The sequence below is a fragment of the Sarcophilus harrisii genome, chromosome 4, assembly GCF_902635505.1.
Source record: "Sarcophilus harrisii chromosome 4, mSarHar1.11, whole genome shotgun sequence".
Lineage (NCBI taxonomy): Eukaryota > Metazoa > Chordata > Mammalia > Dasyuromorphia > Dasyuridae > Sarcophilus > Sarcophilus harrisii.
This window is the reverse complement of record NC_045429.1, coordinates 27,970,865-27,992,519: the sequence shown is the minus strand read 5'-3', so window position 1 is coordinate 27,992,519 and position 21,655 is coordinate 27,970,865. Positions and strand designations below refer to the sequence as shown.

At 43.8% G+C, this 21,655-nt stretch overlaps 1 protein-coding gene across 1 annotated transcript in view; it reads right to left on the bottom strand.

Moving 5' to 3' along the window:
• The window catches only part of LOC100925532 (cytochrome P450 4B1), a 30,757-nt gene extending 12,860 nt beyond the window's left edge, over window positions 1-17,897 (bottom strand). Inside the window, exons 1-5 of the mRNA XM_003770415.3 lie at window positions 17,685-17,897; window positions 2,927-3,068; window positions 2,520-2,564; window positions 2,055-2,182; window positions 189-313 (exon numbers count right to left, since the gene is read on the bottom strand). Of these exons, the coding sequence (XP_003770463.1) occupies window positions 189-313; window positions 2,055-2,182; window positions 2,520-2,564; window positions 2,927-3,068; window positions 17,685-17,876 (632 nt within the window). The 5' untranslated portion in view covers window positions 17,877-17,897. The remainder of the gene's footprint in view (window positions 1-188; window positions 314-2,054; window positions 2,183-2,519; window positions 2,565-2,926; window positions 3,069-17,684) is intronic.
• Between the last annotated feature and the right edge of the window lie 3,758 nt (window positions 17,898-21,655).

Here is a 21,655-nt window from a genome sequence, read left to right as displayed (position 1 = left end):
GGGCCCAGGATGATACTGAAGACCCCGCTCAGAGTCCTGCCTCTCCCAGAACCTCTCCCCAGAACCTCTCCCCAGACCACTCTAGGGCTCACTGATGAATCCCTGCAGGAGGTTTGTGTCTGTCTGAGTTTTTGCATGTATTGCACTGCAGACCAGCTTCCCCAGGATATCCCAGCCCCATCCCTGACCTCTGCGTTTGGCCTTTGCTTGTCTTCCCAAAGATGCATTTCATCAGGGTGTCCAGAGCCATGAAACCCACGTCACTGAAGATCTCCACAGACTTATTCACAGAAACCTTCTCCTTCCACTTGTCCTGGCAGAGATGGGAGAGGAGGGTTCTTTCTTTAGTGCTGGACTCACAGGCCCACATGAGCTGGTGACCCCCTTTCTTGGCCCTTTCCAACTCACCATTGCCTTCCCCCAAGGCCCGTTTTCTCCAGGAGTATGATTCAGTCACTCACCTATCCTGAGCCCCATAATCAGGATCTGCGCTAATGTAAAAGGCTTTGTGGAAGGCTAACCCAGGGGGATTCAAGGGCTGAGAGCACTGGAGGTCCTCCTCAATGCCCTTGGACAAGAGGGGTAAGGGAGAGGGTCTGGCCTGTGGTTTATGAGAATAGGGATAGGGAAAGCATCTGTTTTCTTCAGTGTGGGGAACCAATGGATGCGGAAGCTCCCTCTCCCAAAGCAAGTGGCAGCTCTTCTGCAGCTTACAGTGTTAGGGAGCAGGCTGGGGCACAGCCACCATGTCTCACATATGTGACCTGAATCCAAGTCTCACTAGCTTTGATGCCGGCTCCCCATCAGAGCCATCTGCCCCACACTCGCTCCCCTATCCCAGCGGTGCATCTTAGGCACTGAGGTAGCAGGTGGGAATTCAAGTCCTAAAGGACTGGACAAGACCATCTGTCCAAACGCTTCATTTTCAGATAAAGAAACTGAGGCTCAGCAAGAAAGCTGCACAAACAGATACTGAGCAGCAGGTTCAGGCTTCCAAACAACATTCTCTTAAGTCAGACTCACTTGCTGTTCTTTGCATAGTAGTGAGTTATTTGGGAGAAGGCAGTGAAGCCATAGGCCCAATGGGCAGGAACTCGTCTCAGAATCAGGAAGAGCTGGGTCCCGGTCCTGCTTCTGACACCCGCTGGCTGTGTGACCCTGGGCCAGTCACTTAATAGCGTTCAAGTGAATGGAGCCCCAGTCCTGAAGTCAGGGGGATCTGAGTTCAAATGTGACCTCAGAAGCTTAACATTTCCTGGCTGTGTGACCTGAGCAAGTCACTTAACCCCAATTGCCTCAGCAAAAAAATAAAAGACTACAGCTTTCAGAGACGTGCTGATCTGTATTGGTAGAGAAATTTCCCTTCTGGGGGAGGCTCTATACCAATCAAACCCCAGGTGCATCCCCTTCCTATCTTCCCCGTGGCCAATCAGCTTCCCCTTGGCTGCAGGAATGAGAGGGCAGCCACCACGACAGAATCCATTCCCTCCCACTCCCCAAGGGAAGCTACCCAAGAGCACCCCTGGAGTTCAGGGAGGGCTTCCTACAGTGAGAGTGTGGGATCTCCCAAGAAGAGGGATGCAAGGAGAAAGTGGAGCAAGGGGTGAAGAAACTGGCAGGGCGTCCCCTGACCCCAATGGAGCAGCAACAGCAGCAGCAGCAGTTTCCTTCCTCAAATCCAAGGCTCCGATGGAGACCGGGAGGGGGAAGTTAAGAAAACCAGTGACCCGAGCTTCCCAGCTTGGGCCATTAAATGGGCTCCAGGGAAGGCAGAGCCTAAAGCGGATGCTCCCTCTTGTGGCTAGTGCGGTTGGTTCTGTTGGCAAGCAGGGGGATGTCCCCACATTCCCAGCTGTTTTCTCTTGGGGCAGAGGGGCGGGGACTCCCCCTGCACCTGCCTGGGGGCAGAGCCCCGACCTGGCTGGCACCAGGAAGGAGGCCGTTTCTCTCTAACGGTCTCATTAGGATTTGAGCACAGCCCATTTTGAGGGGGAGGTGACGGAGTGGGGGTGAGTGCAGGTAGCAGTGCGGGGACGGTGGACAGACTCGCTTACCAGCATGGCGTGGGTGGATTCCGCAAACAGGCCCACGTAGGGCTTCAGCACTTCATTGTGGAAAGCAGGCGTGAGCAGTTTCCGGTGTTGGAACCACTTGGGTCCGTCCAGGACCAACAGCCCATTCCCTGTCGGGAGGAGGGTGTGGGTAGGTGTCCAATTTGGTAGAGTCAAAGCTCTTCTTAGTCCCTTTTCCCACAGACCTCCCCACCCTTGGCAGCCCCGGGCCAAGACTCCCAGGACCTGGCTCCCTAGCACTCTGAGGGCACGTGGAGACCCCTCAGCTGCTCCCGAGGAAGCTAATCAAGGTGGGGTGCAGAAAAGGACCGGGGGTGACACTGAAGAAGGGATTGGGAGGGGCTGTGAGCCTGGCACTGTGAGGGGCAGGGAGGGGCTATGGTGATGGCCCCTCTCATCAGCCCACAGAAGGTGTGGGGGTATGGGTGGAGGCATGTCCCCACTTACCAATCCATGGTAAGAAGAAACTGTACACATCCCAGGCCTTCGGGTCTGCAAGGAAAAGGAAGATGGGAGATTAGGCAGGTCTTCCTGTCTCCGGAGTTGCCAGAGCTTTGCCAACAAGGAGGAGCATCTTCCCGTCCCCTCCAAAACCCAGGAGTTTAGAGCCCCAAGGATTCTAACCTCAAAAGAGAGACACAGGACAAGGTCCTTCCTTACCCATAGACCTCCTTTTCTCCACTCCCCCCACTCTCAGATTGCCAGTTTCACTCTCTCGTTATTACATAAGCTTTCCTATTGACCTTTAAGAGACAATTCTTTTCTCTACCCCCCCCACTCCCATCCCCACCGGACCCCCATTTCCCCCACACAGACAATGACCAATAGGAGGCTGAGATCAGTAGCTCTCTCACCTCCTCGGCTATACACAGCCTTGGCGTAGTCAGGGTCATAGATGTTCAGAAATCCAATGAATTTCCCAAACCACAGAGGATGGGCGGAGGGGTAAGTGTTGGCCCATGTCATGATCTTGTCCAGACCTCCTCCATCTTTTATCTGATTGAGGGGGAGAAGAATGGGAGAAAAGTCAACAGTGATTGTCATGGTGGGGCTTTGGAGAAGGAAAGAAGGGATTCCATTGATTTGGGGAACTTCCCCATACCTCCGATGTCAGACCATCAGTCCTTTCAGCTCCACCTAATATTAAGTAATCATGATGATAAATAAAGGAGGAAAGTTGGAAAAAGTGATGAGGAAGGGGAAAGAGGTGAATAAGAAACAACAGGAAAAAAGGAGGGAGGAAAAGTATGAGGGAGAGAAGTTGGGAGGTAAAAGAGGCAAGAGAAAAATAAAAGGAGAAAGGATGGGGAAGGAGACAGAAGAAAGATGATGGAAGAGTGAGGGGAAGGAATATTAAGCAGAAAACAGGCAAGCTAAGAATCAAAAGAGCAAATGCAAGTAGGAAAATCTGAGAAAGAAAAGAAAGGGGAGAAGATGGAAGAGACAGGGAAGAGAACAGAAATGAGGTGAGGGAGTATTTTCTTGTCCTCATCTTATTGCAGAGAAACTTTCTTAGATATTGTTCTGGGCCTGATATTGCTTGAATTTTAGGGCTGAATGAGGGAAGCAGGATTGGCTTGCTTTTGAGAGAAGATAAAAAGAGTGAAATAGGGTGGATTCAGAACCAATAGTATCTTAGAGCAACCTAGATTCAAGGTCTAGTTCAAAGATAGAGATGTGACAAAATCAGGTTTTTTGTTTTTTGTTTTTTGCTGAGACAATTGGGATTAAGTGACTTGCCCAGGGCCCCACAGCTAGGAAGTGTTAAATGTCTGAGGTCAGATTTGAACTCAGGTCCTCCTGACTTCAGGGCTGGTGCTTGATCCACTGCGCCACCCACCTGATTGTCCCCCCCTTTTTTTGAGGGGGTTAGATCAGGCTGAAGTATGCTCAGAGTTTGGAAGTTAGGAGCAGAGTAAATTGATAATAGGGCTAGAAGTTGAAGTCAAGAAAGAAGGGGTGAGATATGTTTTTTTTAATATCTGGAGCTGGTGGTAGTTGATGACTACTAGGGTAAGAATTTTCTTAATAATAGTTGTTTATTCTCAAAATATATGCAAAGATAGTTTGCAGCATTCACTCTTACAAAACCTTGTATTCCAAATTTTCCTCCCTCTCTTCCCTCAACTCTCTCCCATAGACAGCAAGCAATCCAATATAGGTTAAAGAACATGCAATTCTTCTACACATATTTCCACATTTATCACACTGCACAAGAAAAATCAGATCAAAAAAGGAAAAAAATAAGAAAACAAAAAGCAAGCAAATAACAACACTCAGTTCCCACAGTCCTCTCTCTGGGTGCAAAAGGCTCTCACCATCACAAGTCTATTCAACCGGCCTAAATCACCTCATTATTGAAAAGAGCCACATCCAGCAGAATAGATCATTGCATAAATTTTTCAGCAAATTTTTTCATTTTAATGCACATTGTTTTATTAATCATGGTGAGAGAGCAAAATCGAAGCAAAAAGTAAAAAACATGGGAAAGATTTTAAAAACCAGAAAAAAGAAGTGAAGATAGGATGTGTTGATTTACATTCAGTCTCTATAGTTCTTTTTCTGCATGCAGATGGCATTTTCTGTCCAAAATCTATTGGGATTGCCTTGGATCATGGGAGAAAAATTTTTTTATAGTTGATCACTAGATGTTACTCTATTTGTTTTCCTGAGCATCCGTTCATGTAAATCTTTCCAGGCCTTTCAGCTTGGGCATCATTTTTTATAGAACAATAATATTCCGTTACCTTTGTATACCACAACTTGTTCAGCCATTCCCCAATTGATGGGCATCTACTCGTTTTCCAATTCTTTGCTACCACAAAAAGAGCTGCTACAAGATCATTGCATGATCTTGTTGTTGCCGTGTACAATATTCTCTTGATTCTACTCACTTCACTCAGCATCAGTTCATGTAAGTTTCTCCAGACCTCTCTGAAATCATCCTGCTGGTCATTTCTTATAAAACAATAATATTCTATAAAATTCATATATAGGGTGAGAATCTTAACCCAGCTCCTCCTGACATCATTTCTGGTGCATTCTCCACTAGAACAAGGTTTCTTAAACTTTTTCTACCCACAACCCCTTTTACCCTGAAAAATTTTTACATGATCTTAGGTATATAGATTTATAAAATAGGTATGTAAAATATAGGTAGACAAATCAAAATTTACCAATAATAAAGTATCATTTTGCAACTGCCACATTCAGTTACAAGACAAATTTTAAGACATGACCCAAGTTAAGAAGCTGGGTACTAGACCATACTGGAGGAGATGGGATTTGATTTTAAAAGAGATGAACAAGACAAAGAAGGGTCTCCCAGGTAAGAGGAACCAAGGAAATGTGTGGCAGCAGCAGGAATGGACTGGCCATGGAAAGAGGCAGCAAGAAATCTGGTTTGGCGGGAGCAAAGAGTGCAAGTATACAGCAGTGATCTAGAATGGATCTAGAACAGAAGGTTGTGAAGGTTCTTAAACGAAGGATCTCCTACTTTCCATACCCCTGGAGTGAGAAGGAATGATGGGAAAGCAGATTTGACAATCAGTGGCTAAGTAGAGCCTTGAATGTTAGTTCAAGGAAGCCACTTGTAGCTGAGATACCAGGACTAGGGGCTGCTAGAGGGGAGTCCAAGAAGCAGTCAGAGGCTGGTACATTCAGTGATCAGAGAAGATTCAAAGGAGGCCGGAATTCTCCATTCCATCCTCTCCAGGCTAGAGAGTTTTGCTCTATTTCACAGGCCATAGTTTGAGCCTGGACCCTGGTCCCACATTGAACCCTGATTCTGGTCTTATCCTGAGCTACTCATATGATTAATGGAAGCTCTCTCCCCCATTTGTGAAATATGGATCCTGGAAGTATGTAATGGCACAAGACTTTTGTGAGGATAAAATGAGATTATTCAAGTCAAGTGCTCAAGAACCAGAGAGTACCTGTTGATACAAGGTTTCATTGCTGCTGCTGCTGCTGCTGCTCTTGCCATGTTTAGAACCGCCCTACAATGGTACCTCTTGTTCCATGAAGCCCTGAGCTTTCTCACTCAAAGGTCGGGAGTTTTTTTAGAGGCCCCTGGCATGGGCAGTGGCCAGACCCGAATGCCTTCTGTCTCTTAGACTCTCTTGTTCTGTGGCCCAGAGGAACAATGTGGGTCCCAGGAGCCACCAGGAGCAAGGGCATCCTCAGATGGTCAGAGGAAGAATTGCTGACCAGGGAAGTGAGGACTCCCTTGAGGATGTGAGGGGGCTTACTTGGTGATCTCACCCCACCGTATGAAAGGTCTGCTTTCCTCCCAGTTCCCAGAGCATCAAAGGCATAATGAAATACATCCAGGGCTTTCAAATCTTAAAATCAAGAGTCATTTACTGATGATTATTCACACAAGTACAAGTAATCCTATCATAAAAAACATTCTAAAGATTATGAATAAATAACTGGAGCATAAAACTCCAGACTCCAGGGGAAATGGGTGGAGTTTTTATTGCTATTGTTAAAAGAGAAGCAAATTGGAAGTGAGAATCAGCATAAAAAAGTGCAACGTAGGGACAGTATGTGGATTTTTGAACCAAGGACTCTACTCTTTAGACAGGGAGAAAGTGTGACTAACACAGACAAGAAAAGATTTGCTCGGATTCTGTAATGTGATCCAAACTAAAGAGGGAAAGGGTAGACAAAAAGCACCCCTAATTATATGCCAAACTTGATACCGTAGAGAACAAGAGGTACTACAAAGAAAGGAGACTAAAAGGAGGAAGATTGAGGCAGCCAGAGCATACTCTCCCAAGAAAAAAAGCTACCACCCAAACCCATGATCCTCCACGGCTCTATAGAAATGCACAAAAAGTATAATCCAACTGAGTGAAGTAGCAGTACAAAAGGTTTGTTTGACTTCTCATTTATCACTGAGATGTGGTAGGATGGGGCAATACCATTGGAATATGGCCATCACGTATTGTTGTTTGTTGCTGTTCCACCATTTTAGTCATGTCTGACTCTTTTCCAACCCAATTTGGGATCTTGTTGGCAAAGATACTGGAGGGGTTTGCCATTTCTTTCTCCAGCTCATTTTACAGCTGAGGAAACTGAGGCAAACAGTTAAGTGATTTACTCAACTATTAAGTGTCTGAAACCAGATTTGAATCCAGGAAAAGGAGTCTATGTCATCTACCTACTCTGTGCATATGTTAACTTTATTCAAAAGAAAGCAGAAGAGAGAGTTTAAAAAAATAAAAGGGGGGGGGGTGATAATTTGGATTTTATTCATGTGAGTAAATTCAGGAATCCAAGGGGAGAAATGTGGTAAAGAACATTCGGGCAAGGATTAAAGGAGAAGTAAACAGAAAAAAAATGTTGTTAAGGATTATACTTTAGAACCCAGCTTCTTAAACTGGGTCGTGCCCTCATATGAAGTCTCATAACTGAATGTGGAGTGTTATGAAATTATGATTTATATACTTATAAACCCAGGCTTGCCTAAAAGTTTCTTGGGCAAAAAGGAATTGCGAGTGGAAAAAAGTGTAAGAAGCCCTGATTTAGACCACATGGGCTGAAGGTGGGGAGGAAAAATAAACAATTCGGGAGTCAGATTTCATTTCATGCATGGCACAGTGGAGTATTGATGGAGAATTCCAAGCCTCTGAGTATATTTTATGGCACTTTCCCTTTCTTTGCCAGAAGCAGAGCAGGTGCTCATTTGGGGACCAGGCCCTCAACAAACAAACAATGAGAGGCATTTACAGAACAGGATTTTTGTGCCATCCTATCAGTTCTTAGAATGTACTCTTTCCTCACCTGACCCTATGCGGACCTAAACTCCAAATTTCAGTTCAGGGGCCGCCTCTGTGGAGCCTTCTCTGATCTCTGACCCAACTAAAAATAGATACCTTTAGTGATTTCCTAAGAACTTTAGTGGCTGAAATATCAGGCACGGGCACATTTTTTATTTCATCTCAGCTGGCAGATCATGGCTGCATGTCAGTTTCTCCATTCTTCCCCATCAATCAATCAATCAACATTTATTAAGCACCTACTATGTGCTGAACACTGTGAGCATTAATATGAAAAGTCTTATTTTTATCAACATGCTCACAGAGGCTGGTCCATACCTCTCTTTAAGGCACCCACAAGGTTGGGTTTCTTTCCTCCTGGGGAGGATTTTACTTTCAGAAAAGTCAATTATCCTTAGCTGCTTCTGCTCTCTCATTCTTTACTCACAAATCCATCATCAGCACTCTAAATACCTTTGCTGAGGTTTCCATGCAAAGTAACCTACTGACCCAAGTAAAAAAAGTCAATCCTTTAATTTGACAGAAATTGTCAATTTGACCATCAATGCAGTAGAAGCGCAGGGCGGGATAGGCCCTGGAACCTGTTCTCTCCACAGAACAGACATGTCACTGGCCTGGTTTTTAGAAAAGCCAAGCCAGGGGTCCATAAGAGCAGCCTCAAGGATGCTCTTGTTCTGGTCTTGGCCACCTGAAGAGTTATTAAACCTATCGCAATCATGAGTCCTGAATGGCCAAGGATACTGATTCAATACAAAGATATTTCTAAAAGATCCAAAGTTGCTAAACTACTACCATGGATACCGAGGGAGAAGATTCTAGGCAAGTTATTTACCCCTGTTTGCCTCAGTTTCCGCATCTGTCAAATGAGCTGGAGAAGAAAATGGCAGCCCACTCCATATCTTTGCCAAGAAAACACCGAATGGGGTCACGAAGAGTCATGGAGTTTAACAGACAAAGCTTTCTGTGGTCTAATGCTTAGTGGAATAAAGAAAAGAGCAAGAAGTCAAAGTGTGGGTGAGGTATCATTGAGGGTCTCCAGAAGAGGTGAAGGGGTCACTGAGAAGGATTTTACTCACGTGAGGAAATTCAGGAATCCAAGGGGAACAGTGTGAGGGAGAACCTTTGGGCAGCCCATGAATCAGGGAGCAGTTTCTTGCTGGCAGGCGCTGCCAAAGAGATTGAGCAACAACCCCACGTACCCTTAAGTCAGATAATACTGTTCTAACCCTAACTGGAGAGGCAGCACATGCCAGGGGCTCTGAGCTCAGGCTGGGGCTGGAATCCAGGCTCAGACAAGGGCTGGGGGCAGATCTCAGTCTATTACTGGGATCAGGTCTCATTCATGGTCCAGGATTAAGCCTCTCAAACGTAGGTGTGTTAGGACTTTGTCTGACCTTCCTTCATTAAGAAAAAAAAATACCCTTATCTTCAGCTTCTATTATGGTTAAGGGATTCCAGAGAGATTTACCAACAAAAATCCTCAAGAATAATACAAAGATTATCTTCCCCATTTTTAGGTGAAGAAACTGAGGACGGAGAGGATAAATGGCTGTCCCATTGTTGTGGTGCTGTTCATTGTTGGAGTTAAAAATGGAGTCAGGGATGGGAATAATCCCTGAGATTCGGAGACCTTTTGACCATGAGCTCTTTCTGATATTCCCTCCTGCCAAGTTGCAGGTTGTCAATCCAAATTTGGGAAGGAGAAAAAGAAAGGACAATTATTCTGACAACCTGTTGTTAGCCAGAGCAGGAAGAAGGGGGAAGTGTTGGAGCTGACCTTTTCCCAGGCTATCAGCACTGGCTGAGGGAAGGGATGATCTAGCTTTAGAATAAGATGTTTTAAGAAAGCTGAGAGGAGAAATAAGACTTGGAGGGTGAGGAATTCTGTTTCCCTGTTACCTAAGCTCGGAAGAATGGGGAATTTTTTTTGTCTTAGGTTTTGTGTTTGCCGAAATAGTCCTTTAAGCCCTTCTGTGGCTTTCATGATCATGGTTTGATCAAAGCAAGCACAAGGTGGAGAGTCTCCCGGGGCCTCAAAGAAGCCGGTGCCAGCTTTGGTATAAGGTTGCCATGGTTTCTGGGCTGAGAGGGCTCAAGTCTCAAGGCACAGGTTTTGGGGAGAAAAGTCAGAGTTGGATGTGGGCAGTTTGGGTGGGAGTGGGGGACCCTTGGAGGACCCCATCTGCGGATCAGTGTGGAATCAGAGGCAGCAATAGTCAGGGAGCCAGAGGGAACCTCAGCATCTGGCAAAGGTCACAGTGTTGGGTGTGAGCACAGTATCGGTCTCTCCTGAAGATATAAATATTATCTATATATAAAGAAATCTGGCACATCTGGCATTCGGGGTGTGTGTGTGTGTGGGGTATGTGTGTTTGTGTATGTGTATGTGTGGGTGTGTGGGTGTGGGTGTGAGTGTGGGTATGAATGTGTGTGTCTGTGTGTGAGTGTGTGTCTGTGTATGTGGGTGTGTGAGTATGTGTATCTGTGTGTGTGAGTGTGTGTGCATGAGTGTTTGTGTATATTTGTGCGTGTTTGTGTGTGTGCTTGTGTGTGTGTGTGTGTGTGTGTGTGTGTGAGTGTATGTAGGGAAGCAGAATAGCTACTGTTAAGTATGATACACCCATCAAGTGGTTGTCCAGCCTCTGCTTGGAGACCCCAAGGAAGGAGGCTCTATCATCTCTTGAGTCAGCCTCTCCAACTTTCAGATAACTCCATTTGCTAAGAAGATTTTCCTGACATCAAACTTAAACCAGATGATGAGAAAGGGAGAATGATGGAATAGCATTTATGCAGCACCTTCTGTGTGCCAGGTACAATGCAAAATACTTTATAATTATTACCTCATTTGAAGCCCTGGGAGGTGGGTGCTATTGTAATCCTCATTTTCTAGTTCAGGAAACTGAGGCAGACAGAAGGTAAGTGACAGAGGCTAAGTGGTTAAGGGACTTGCCAAGATCACACAGTTTGTAAGTGTTTCGAGATTATGTCCTCACTGCTAGGTCCAGTACCCTGCTCAGTGTCATCACTTAGCTGCCTCTGGAACATTCTCCTTTGTTCCTAATTCTGCCCCTAGTAACAAACAGTTTAAGATCTCCATCCATCCGTTGGTGATAGAACTCTGGAGATGAAGAGACAGGTTAAGATTAGATAAGCCGGGAGAAGAGTTTCCAGGACAACCTTGATCTGGAGTGGAACTTGCACAAAAGAACCAGCCAAGGAGAGCCAAAAGGCCTGGAGGGACAAGTTTGGAGCAGAATCTAACGAGAGCAGTGCCAGGAGAACCCGGGGAGAAGCTCCATGATCTTTCAAGTGTCCCCATCAGCGGCTCAGAAATCCCATTCCTGTTTTTCAGGACTCAGGATGGGGACAACACCAACAAAGGCAAAAAACTCTTGGGTTTTGGATCAAGGCAGGTACAAGGTGGGCCGGTGAGGAAGGAGTGGGTTAAGCTTTTGTGTTGAGTTGCCAAGATTGCCGGCACAAAGCAGCTCAGGCCTCCTGAGGATAAACTGGGGGATTCTGGCTGGGATGTCACTGCTTGGGTGAGAAGTGGGGGGGATGAGAGGAAAGGCTCTTCAGATGCAATCAGGGTCAGAGTTCATCTTTTGGGAGTCAGAGCCTGGGCTCATTCTGGGACCTGGGCAGTGCTTCAGGCTGAGCCTGGTTGAGAAGTCATAGAATCACAGACCTGAAGGGATCTGGAAGAAATCTGGCATGTCCTCTCCACTGGACATCCCCAGATTCTTTTCTTCTTCCCTTGATCAAGTCTTGTAAAGATACAGGATTATCCAGATAGGATAGAGGGCTATGGGAGGGCTATTTTCTTTCTTCACAGGACAGAATTGGTTAGCTTGGATGTAAGTCTCCTTGAGAGAGGAGAAGAACACTATCAGGTCCTGCCCTTTGAGATTTTCCCAGAAGCAGAAAACCTAGATCTTTCAGAGATCTTGAAGTTACTAGGACAGGGAAGATCAGGTCATGGGAAAACCTAGACCAGAGAGGGTCTCAGGAAGCAGATGAGTGTGCTTTTTTCAGAGGGAGCCTTAGAAGAATTCAGAGAAAATCATCCCATGGAGTTGAGAGTAACAGAGGGATAAGGGGAGCTCTTCCTAGAGGCAGTACAAAGGAAGCTGCTCCTTGATTAGAGAAAGACAGTGATGGAGGAAAGGGGGGAGATTTAAGCATTTTGAAAAAGGTCCCAGAAAGCTTCAAATGTATATCAAGAGAGGGGAGGAGGAAAGGTGATGTATTCACATATCCCTCTCAGTTCTAGGGGAATCCGTTTTCCTGTGTGGCTAGAAACCTGTATTTCTAGTTTGGAGAGCTTTTACCATGTCTCCCCCACTCCCATTCAGAAGACCTTGGGAAAAGGAAGGGAATCCTTCATTCAAACTCTTCCCCACCCCAGGATTTTTCCGGTATTAAATGAGGGATTAGAGTAGCTAATGTGTGAGTTACAAAATCAAGGATGCAGGTTGAATCCTAACTCAGAATAGAGATTGAGCCCTAACTCTGGTGCTCCACTGAATCCTAATTCTGGACAGAGGCTGTGCCCCAAGCTTAATCCCAGGCCAAGACCTAACTTTGGACAAAGGTTGATCCCTGAGCCTGGTACCAAGGAGCCCACACTGTGGACACCGTCTGATTCCGTGAGGGAGATGCTATAGGGATTATTTCCATTTTCAAAATAAGAAAATCTAGGCCAAACCAGGTAAACTCACTTGCCCGGGGCCCCACGGTAGGTGTGGAACTTGAAGCTCCATCTTCCTGACTTGAGGTCCAGCCCAAGCCAAAGGCTGGGGGATGCAGCTGCTGACTTGCCAGCTTCTGAGGCTGGTAGGGCTGGACTGAAGTGGGCTCTGGAGGCTGAGGAGTTAATCCTTGAGTCTTACGTCTGGCCACCACTCCAGCCAAGGGATCCTTGAGACCAACACTGGTTGCTTCTCATTACTTCCTGCCAGTTACCGCATGGGAAGCTGATAAGCCATGAAGTCAGACCTTCTGTCAGTCATTGACCTTATTGACCCATCAGGAAATTCTAACTCTGGTTTGGGCTCCACAGGAAGGGAGAAAGAAGGAAGAGACCTTGAAGTCTCCCCTCAATCTGGTGGAAGGAGCAAGACTCAGAGTGACAGAGGATCAGAGATGAACAGGACATAAAGGGCTAGTCACTCAACTCCCTCATTCTACAGGAACCTCAAGAGACCTCTAGATTAACCTAAACCTGACCAATAATCTTCTTTATAACATATGGAAAGATGGCCACCAGTGGCCTCTGCTCTAAAACCCCCAATGAAGGGAAAGTCACCACCTCCTGATGCAGCCCATTCTGTCCCAGGCTTTTCCTGACATTGAGTCTCAAGTTGGACATCTACACCTTCTCCCCCTTCCTCAGATCCCACCTTCTGGGACATGAACCAAGCAGTTCATGGTCCATTCCAAGAATCTGAGGCAAGCCATAAGAATGGTTCCAAATGTGGAAAAACAAACTAGAAAGTATTAATGTTATGTCCATAGGCCCCTATTTGGTATCAGTCTTCCATATCTACGTCATTTTAGCACACTGCTCTCTGATTCTTCTCCCCTCACCCATTCCCAATACACTTTCCCTCTCTATTTCTAGAAATATTAATTAAGCCAACACTGTAATTTCTAGAAAGGATGTTTCCATTAATTAAATTATTAATTCATTAATTAATTCAAGTCACAATCTCTGTGACTTTCCCAACAAAAATTCTCTTCCCTGGCAACCACTCTGAAAGAAATTAATTTTAATGTCATCCCACTTGATTGCTGACAATAATTTGCAATTTTCCTTTCTCTGTCAAAAAGACTAGCTTAGGGAGTTGCAGAAGTTTTTTTTTTTTTTAGACATTCTGCTTAAGACATCTGGGCAGGACTCTACTCAGCTGAGAAACCCAATTTCCGTCTAAGGCATAAATGGGATCCAGTTTGGGTGAGGTCCCTCCCTGGGGAAAGAGCTCCTATTTTTTTCTCCCTTTCATTAGCAGATAGGACAACTCAATTTATGTTTTTTTTAAATAACAGCAAAAATAGCTTTTAACATTCACCCTTGTAAAACCTTAAGTCCCAAATTTTTCCCTCCTTTCCCCCACCCTCTCCCTTAGACAGCAAGCAATCCAATATAGGTTAAACATGTACAATTCTTCTATACATATTTTCACATTTATCACGCTGCACAAGAAAAATCAGAGCAAAAAGGGAAAGAAAACAAAAGCAAGCAAACCACACTAAAAAAGTGAAAATCCTGTGTTGTGACCCACACTCAGTCCCCACAGTCCTCTCTCTCTAGGTGCAGACGTTTCTCTCCATCACAAGATCATTGAAACTGGTCTGAATCATCTCATTATTGGAAAGAGCCACATCCATCAGAACTGATCATCATACAATCTTGCTGTTGTCGTGTACAATGATCTCCTGATTCTCCTCATTTCACTCAGCATCAGTTCGTGTAAGTCTCTCCAGGCCTCTCTGAAATCATCCTCCTGATCATTTCTTACAGAACAATAATATTCCATAACATTCATATACCATAACTTATTCATTCATTCTCCAATTGATGGGCAGCCATTCAGTCTCCAGTTTCTACAAAGAGGGCTGCCATAAATGTTTTTGCACATGTGGGTCCCTTTTCCTCCTTTGAGATCTCTTTGGGATATAAGCCCAGTAGAGACACTGATGGATCAAAGCTTCTACACAGTTTGATAACCATTTGGGCAGAGCTCCAGATTGCTCTTCAGCATGGATGGATTGGTTCACAACTCCACCAAGAGTGTATTAGAGGCAACCCAACTTATGAAAGGGAAACTAAACCAGAGAGAACTTGCTGGGAGTGCCCAGATTGCTGGAAGCTGCTGAGTCAGCCTCGGTAGATTTAATTGAAGGCTAAACACACAGTACCCTTGAATTTTACTACTACTACCACTCCTCCTTCTCCTCCCTCATCTTCTCCTCCCTCTCCCCTCCCCCTCTTTCTTCTCCTCCTCCTCCTTCTGCTCTTCCTCCTCCTTCTATGATGACGATGACGATTGCTGCTGCTGCTGCTGCTACTGATAATTCATAAGCCTTTAGCATGCTAGGATTTGAGCTTTCCTTCCTGCAGATGAGTAAGGAGGATAATGACCCCATCACTATACCTGATTCTTGGTAGAAGATAAACTGGGCCGGGAATCAGGAAGATAATGACTGACTGTGTCAACATGGACATGAAGCTTAACATTTCTGAGTCTCATTTTCCTTCACTGTAAAATCAAATTAATACTCCTGCTAGCCTCTGTCTCCCAAGGCTGTTGTGAGAGTCCAACAAAATGTGATTTAGAAGGTGTTTCATAAATTATAATCATTAATTTCATTTCATTCATAAATTCAATTAAATTCATTAATTATATTATTATTAATATGATATTAATATAATAATTGCTATTGTTATAATATATTAATTATAATTAATTATAAGGGTTGCCAAGTTCTTTACAACTATTCCTTTACATGAGAACAAGTTCAGAAGAGTAAAGCTACTTCCTCGGGGTTATATGACTAGTGAGTGTCATAGCCCAGATTTAACCAGATGAGGAAGCTTGATGTGATGTGGATAAATCTCTAGATCTGGAGTCAAGAGGACCCAAGTTTAAATCCAGCCTCAAATACTCACTAGCTGTGTGACTCTTGGCAAGTTATTTAATCTCTATTTCCTTCAATATCTTCACATCCCCCTCTCCCCCTGTCCCTTTCACCCCTTCTCCCCATCTCCCTCTCTCTCCCTCTCCCCCTCTCTCTTTTTTGCTGAGGCAATTGGAGTTAAGTGACAGACAAATAGCTCATGATCTCATCACCAATAGTTTTCTGGGTGATTTTCTTAGACTCCATGAGTACAATTATCATCTCTACTCGGATAATTTCCAACTGCATAGACATTTTCATAAACCAAAACTTAGCAAAATGTATGGCACATAGTAGGCATTGAATAAACACGCATTAATGGATACTCTCTCCTCTGAAGGGCTAGAGTCTCATGCTTCCAACTGACAATTGGACATTGCGGTCAGAATGTCCTGTAGACCTTGCAAACTCAACATATACAAACTAGAATTTGTTCATTATTCCTGCCCTTCCAACCCATCTTCCTAACTATTTTATTTCTGATAAAAAGTCTCACCATTCTTCTGGTCACCCAGGTATAACCCACAAAACCATCTCTTTTTTTTTTTTTCTCTTCCTCACAAAGTTTCAGAACTCAAATTTAAACCCAGCTCTTTCACTCCAAATTCAATCTTCACTTTATTATAGCAAACAAAAGCCAGAAAGAGAGACTAATTCCTCATCATTTTTGGTCCTCTGCAGAGAACAAGGGGTAAAGACAAGACTACTAGGTACCTCAGTACAACTGGGAGTAGAGCAAGCATAGGGTTTACACAGGAGATTCACCCAATGATTTCTTTTCATTTTCCCTTTCCGAGAAAATTTTCTACCAATATCATGACCTTGCATATTGGAAGGTCATTTCTGATAATTTGAGGTAGGGCTCCAGTTTATGGAGGAAGAATCGGGCTCAGCAAATTCACAGTCTGTGTTACACAGAGACAGAAGATTAATCCCTAACATTAAGCAGCAAACACATAAAAATTAATCAAGTGTAAATTGAATCCACCTAGGTGATACAGAATATAGAAGGCTGGACCTAGAACCAGGAAAATCTGGGTTCAAATCCAGTCTATTATTTACTAGCTGAGTCACTCTAGGCAAGTCACTTAATCCTGTTTCCTCCGTTTTCCCACTATTTCTGCCAAGAAAACCCCATGAAGAACTGGATACAGCTGAAATGACTAAACAGCATCTGCAAGTGGAATCCCCTGGTTGAATAATAACAAATAAAGGATTTCGATTTTTCTTGTGCAACAAGAGAACTGTACAAATATGGACACATATATTGTATTTAAGATATACTTCAACATGTTTAACATGTATGAGACTGCCTCTCATCTAGGGGAGGGGGTAGAGGGAAGGAGGGAAAAAGTTGGAACAAAAGTGAGTGCAAGAGTCAATGTTGAAAAATTACCCAGGTATATGTTCTGCCAATAAAAAGCTATAATAAAAAAAAATAAAGAATTTATCAGAGTTGGAAGGAAAAATCTGTTAGGTGTCATAGAAAAGAAATGGATTTGGGATCAAAAGACCAGGTTTTCTAAGCCCAGCTCCACCTTTGGGCACATCACTTACGAAGGAGGATGTTGACCTAATAGCCAGCCAACGTCCCCTCAGACCCTTAAATCCCTTACGAGGGATCCCAGATTTTCTAGGGAAGGTAGATCTTGATTTCTGCTTTATAGATTGTGGGAAGAAGACAAAAAGAAGGACAGAGAGAAGAAGTGGAATGAAGTTGTTCTCAGGGAAGGGAAGATTGGGTTAAAATACGCCTTTATTTCCTTAGCCTCCCTCTCTCCTCTATTTCTTCTCCTTTCTCTCTCTTCCCCCCTCTTCTTTTTTCTAGATCTTGCTCAGGATTATTCTTTTCCCTCCCCATGCCCTCTGTTTCCTTGACATAAACAAAGAGCCAGTGAGTAAGAAACCTGCAATATTCTCTCCCTCCCTCTTCCTCTGCCTCTTCTTTCCCCTCTCATTTCTCTCCCTTTCTCTCCCCCTTTTCTTCTCTGTTTTCCCCCTCATTTCCTCTCTCTGCCTGAGTTAGAATAAAGAACAATGTGTGACTGAAAGTAGAAAACCACCGATTTTTTGGGTCCTTTTTCTTCTTCATGCTCAAAGTCACCTTTTCCTTCCCTCCCTCTCCCTCTAAAAATCCCAGCCCTACCTCGTTGGCATGCCCCAGGAGCCAGTGAGTGGGTGGCCCCGGGAAGCTGTCCAGGGCTCGGAGCAGTTTCTGCCTCCTGGCCAGCAGCCGGGTCAGCTGGAGAATGCCCAGGGCCAGGACCAGAGCAGCTGACCATAAACAGAGCCTGGGGAGGCTCAAGGGGAGCCCTGAGGCTAGCCACGAGAGTACCATGGGTGATGTGGGAAGCTCTGCTCTGACCACTGTATCTCTGCCTGAGCAGCCTCTCCCCCTTATACTCCTGGTTTGGGCACTGGGCCAATCTCCTCCCGAGCCACACTCCAGGGAGACAGGTATAACACAAGCTGGAAGGGAGGAGCATCCAAGGAAGGGAGGAGCACCTGTGGGCTAGAGAAAGGTTATAGTCAGTATAATTTTATTCTGTTGCCTCTGAGACCTTTCTTAGAACTCTAGCAACAGAAGGGAGAGCAAATGGTATTTCAAACACACCATTCCATTTCTAAACATATACTTCAACATATGGACAGGTATACATATATGTATATATTATAATACATATAGAGATGTATGTGCAGAAACACAACGCTGTGCACATGTATATACATGTGTATGTATATACATGTGTATATTTCTGTCATCTCTCCCATAAAATTTAACTCATAAATAAGAACTTTGCACTTTAAGTGCACTTACCTAAGTGCTAGCTATCACTACTGTGAACATGTACTTTGGAGGCGCTTGCTTAAAGAGTGAAGTCTCTGGAGAATGAATCAGTTATGGGGTTTTGACAATGGGGGCACTTATTGAGGCAATGATGGGTCCCAATCAGAGGTAGCAAGGGCAACACAAAGGGACAAAGAGTGGGGAAAGAGTGACAGTTTGGGGAAGACTAATGTCTGTGACCAGCCCCTGGGGATGCTTTATGTGAATTTTTCTGGTGGAAGAATCGGGCTCAGCACTCAGGGAATTCATCCTTCTGGCCACCCATCCTGGGTTCTTGAGTTGGCTAAGTGTGAAGGACAATATTAGCCCTTGATAAGAAGCTCTTGAACTGAGCCACAGGGCAAGCAAATGAAAAGGTTATTTCTCTGCACTCAAAACTAACTAGTGTTCTATGTTTTTAGGACCCATCCCTTAGGCTACTGCAATAGCCTCATAGTTGGTCTCCCTTCCTCTCCCAAACCATGGCTGCTAAAGAGATATTCTTAAGGTTTATACAGGTTGTCTTCTTGCTCAAGAAGCTTTGTTGGCTTTCTCCTACCACTAGGAAAGAATACCAAATCTGAAAACTGGCATTTAAGTTTCTCCCAAGACTGGATCCCATCTACCACCCTTGCTCATCTCTGTGAAGGCAAAGAAATACATTGTCCTGTGACTTTGATACTGTCAGTTATGAGGGATTATAGAAAATGATGTCAAAATTTGGTTGCCCAGAAAAGTGCATCAGTATTATATGCTAATTTCATGACAGCATCCCCAAACTGCAACTCTTTCCCCACTCTTTGTCCCTTTGTGTTGCCCTTGCTACCTCTGATTGGGACCATCATTGCCCCAATAAGTGCCCCAATTGTCAAAACCCCATAACTGATTCATTCTCCAGAGACTTCACTCTTTAAGCAAGGGCCTCCAAAGTACAAATTCACAGTAGTGATAGCTAGCACTTAGGTAAGTGCACTTAAAGTGCAAAGTTCTACCTGGGCTCTAGATAATGGACGATGCTCTCCTGCTTTCGCAGTCACCAGTGCAGTAAAGCAAGGCTGTGTTCTTGTCCCATGATTTTTAGCATGATTTCTTTTTTTCCATTTGTAATGAGTTTATTGTTGTTATTTTGAAAATATTTTATTTTTCCCAATTACATGTAAAAACAACTTTTAACATTCATTTTTTTAATGATAGCTTTTTATTTACAAAGCATGTGCATGGGTAATTCTTCCAACATTGACCCTTGCAAAATCTTTTGTTCCAAATTTTCCCCTCCTTTCCCCTACCTCCTCCCTCTCTGTCAGGTAGTCCAATACATGTTAAATATGTTGAAATACATGTGAAATCCAATATACGTATATAGATTTATACATTATCTTTTTTTTAAGATGATTTCAATTGTATTGTCAAATGCCTTCAATGAGGATGAGCATGGCAATAAGGTCATCTACTGCACTGATGATGAATTCTTCAACTTGAAAAGGCTACCAGCCAAAACTAAGTGAAGGGAGTGTTGGTGCACGATTTTGTTGGTTTACAAATGATTCTGTACTCAGCCCAGCCTCCAAAGCTGAGATGCATGAAAGTATGGAGTGATTCTCTAATGTTTGTTCTAATTTTGACCTAAGAATCAACACAAAGAAAACAAAGGTACTCCAATCAGCCAGCACCACAACGTCTACATGTGGAACTATCAGTTACAGAAAATGGGGAAGTTTTGAATGTTGTGGATAAGGTCACTTACCTTGGCAATATATTTTCCAGGGATTCACACATTAATAACAAGGTTAATACATTCATTGCAAGAGACAATTCAGTGTTCTGGAGGCTCCAAAGGAAAACGTGGAAGAGAAGATCTACAGAGCTGTTGTGTTCACCTTATTGTTATATACCTGTGAAACTTTTGAGGTTTGGAACCAAATGTTGAGGTGTAGACCATATGTTGAGGTCTACACTTGAGGTACCTAAATGAAATTAGGGTTTAGTTAAGGTCTAGTGGCAGGTTTGGGGTATAGGGAGTCAAACAGAGTTCCCCTGTAACCCCCTTGGATTCGGCGCAAGGATACGGCGGTATTTGAGGTCTAGAAGCGGCACGGAATTCCCAGTAAAAACATTTATTGGCCCAGAGAGCTAGATTAATAAAAGAGGTTTATTGTTGAGTTTAGAAGTAGGAGATAGGTGAAGGTAGAGATAAGGAGGGCACAGTGGACAGAGAGTCCTCACATAGCGACCATGTTTGGAATCTCTGCAAAGAGGGGTTCCCAGTGTGGTCCTTTTAAGTCGGAGACTTTGCTCGAGGGGCTTTGGGGTGTAGCCCCAAAGTTGGCTCAGATCCGGGTGGGGCTGGGACAGGTCCGGATCTTCTATTGGAATTCAAAGGGACCAGGATTTGTGAGTCAAAGGGTAATTTACATTAGCTAGGGGGGTTGGGAATCAAAGATTGGAATCTTTCCCGCATCAAGACCAGGACGGTATACCAGTACCATGCTGGTAGGCAGAAAACTGAATCACTTCCATTTGAATTGTCTTAAAAAGTTTCTGAAGATCACCTGGCAGATTCCTCAATTGATAAATGGTCAAAGGACATGAGCAGGTGCTTTTATAATAATAGTTTTTTATTTTCAAAATACATGGAAAGAAAGTTTTCAACATTCATCCGTGCAAAATGTTCCAAATTTTCTCCTTTCCATTCCCCTACCCCCTTGCCTAGATAGAAAATAATCCAATTTACATTAAACATTTGCAATTCTTCTACACATATTTCCACATTTATCATAGTGCACAAAAAATAATTCCGATCAAAAAGGAAAAAAATGAGAAAGAAAAAAAGCAAGCAAATAACAACAAAAATGATGAAAATACTATGTTGTGACTCACCTTTAGTTCCCACAATCCTCTTTCTGGATGTAGATGGCTCTCTCCATCACAAGTCAATTGGAATTGACCTGAATCACCTCGTTGTTGAAAAGATCCACGTCCATCAGAATTGATCATCATGTAATCTTGTTATTGCTATGTATAGTGTTCTCTTGGCTCTATTCACTTCACTTAGCATCAATTCATGAAAGAGAGAGAAAAATTTGGAAACAAGGTTTTGCACGAATGAATGTTGAAAACTTTCTTACATATTTTGAAAATAAAAAACTATTATTAAAAAAGTATCTGCTCATATCCTTTGACCATTTATCAACTATCTTTGATAGTTTGAAAACTATCTTTGCATGTATGTGGAAAAATAAAATATTATTAAATTTTTTAAAAGTACAAAGAGGTCCTTTCTCAAACTAAAT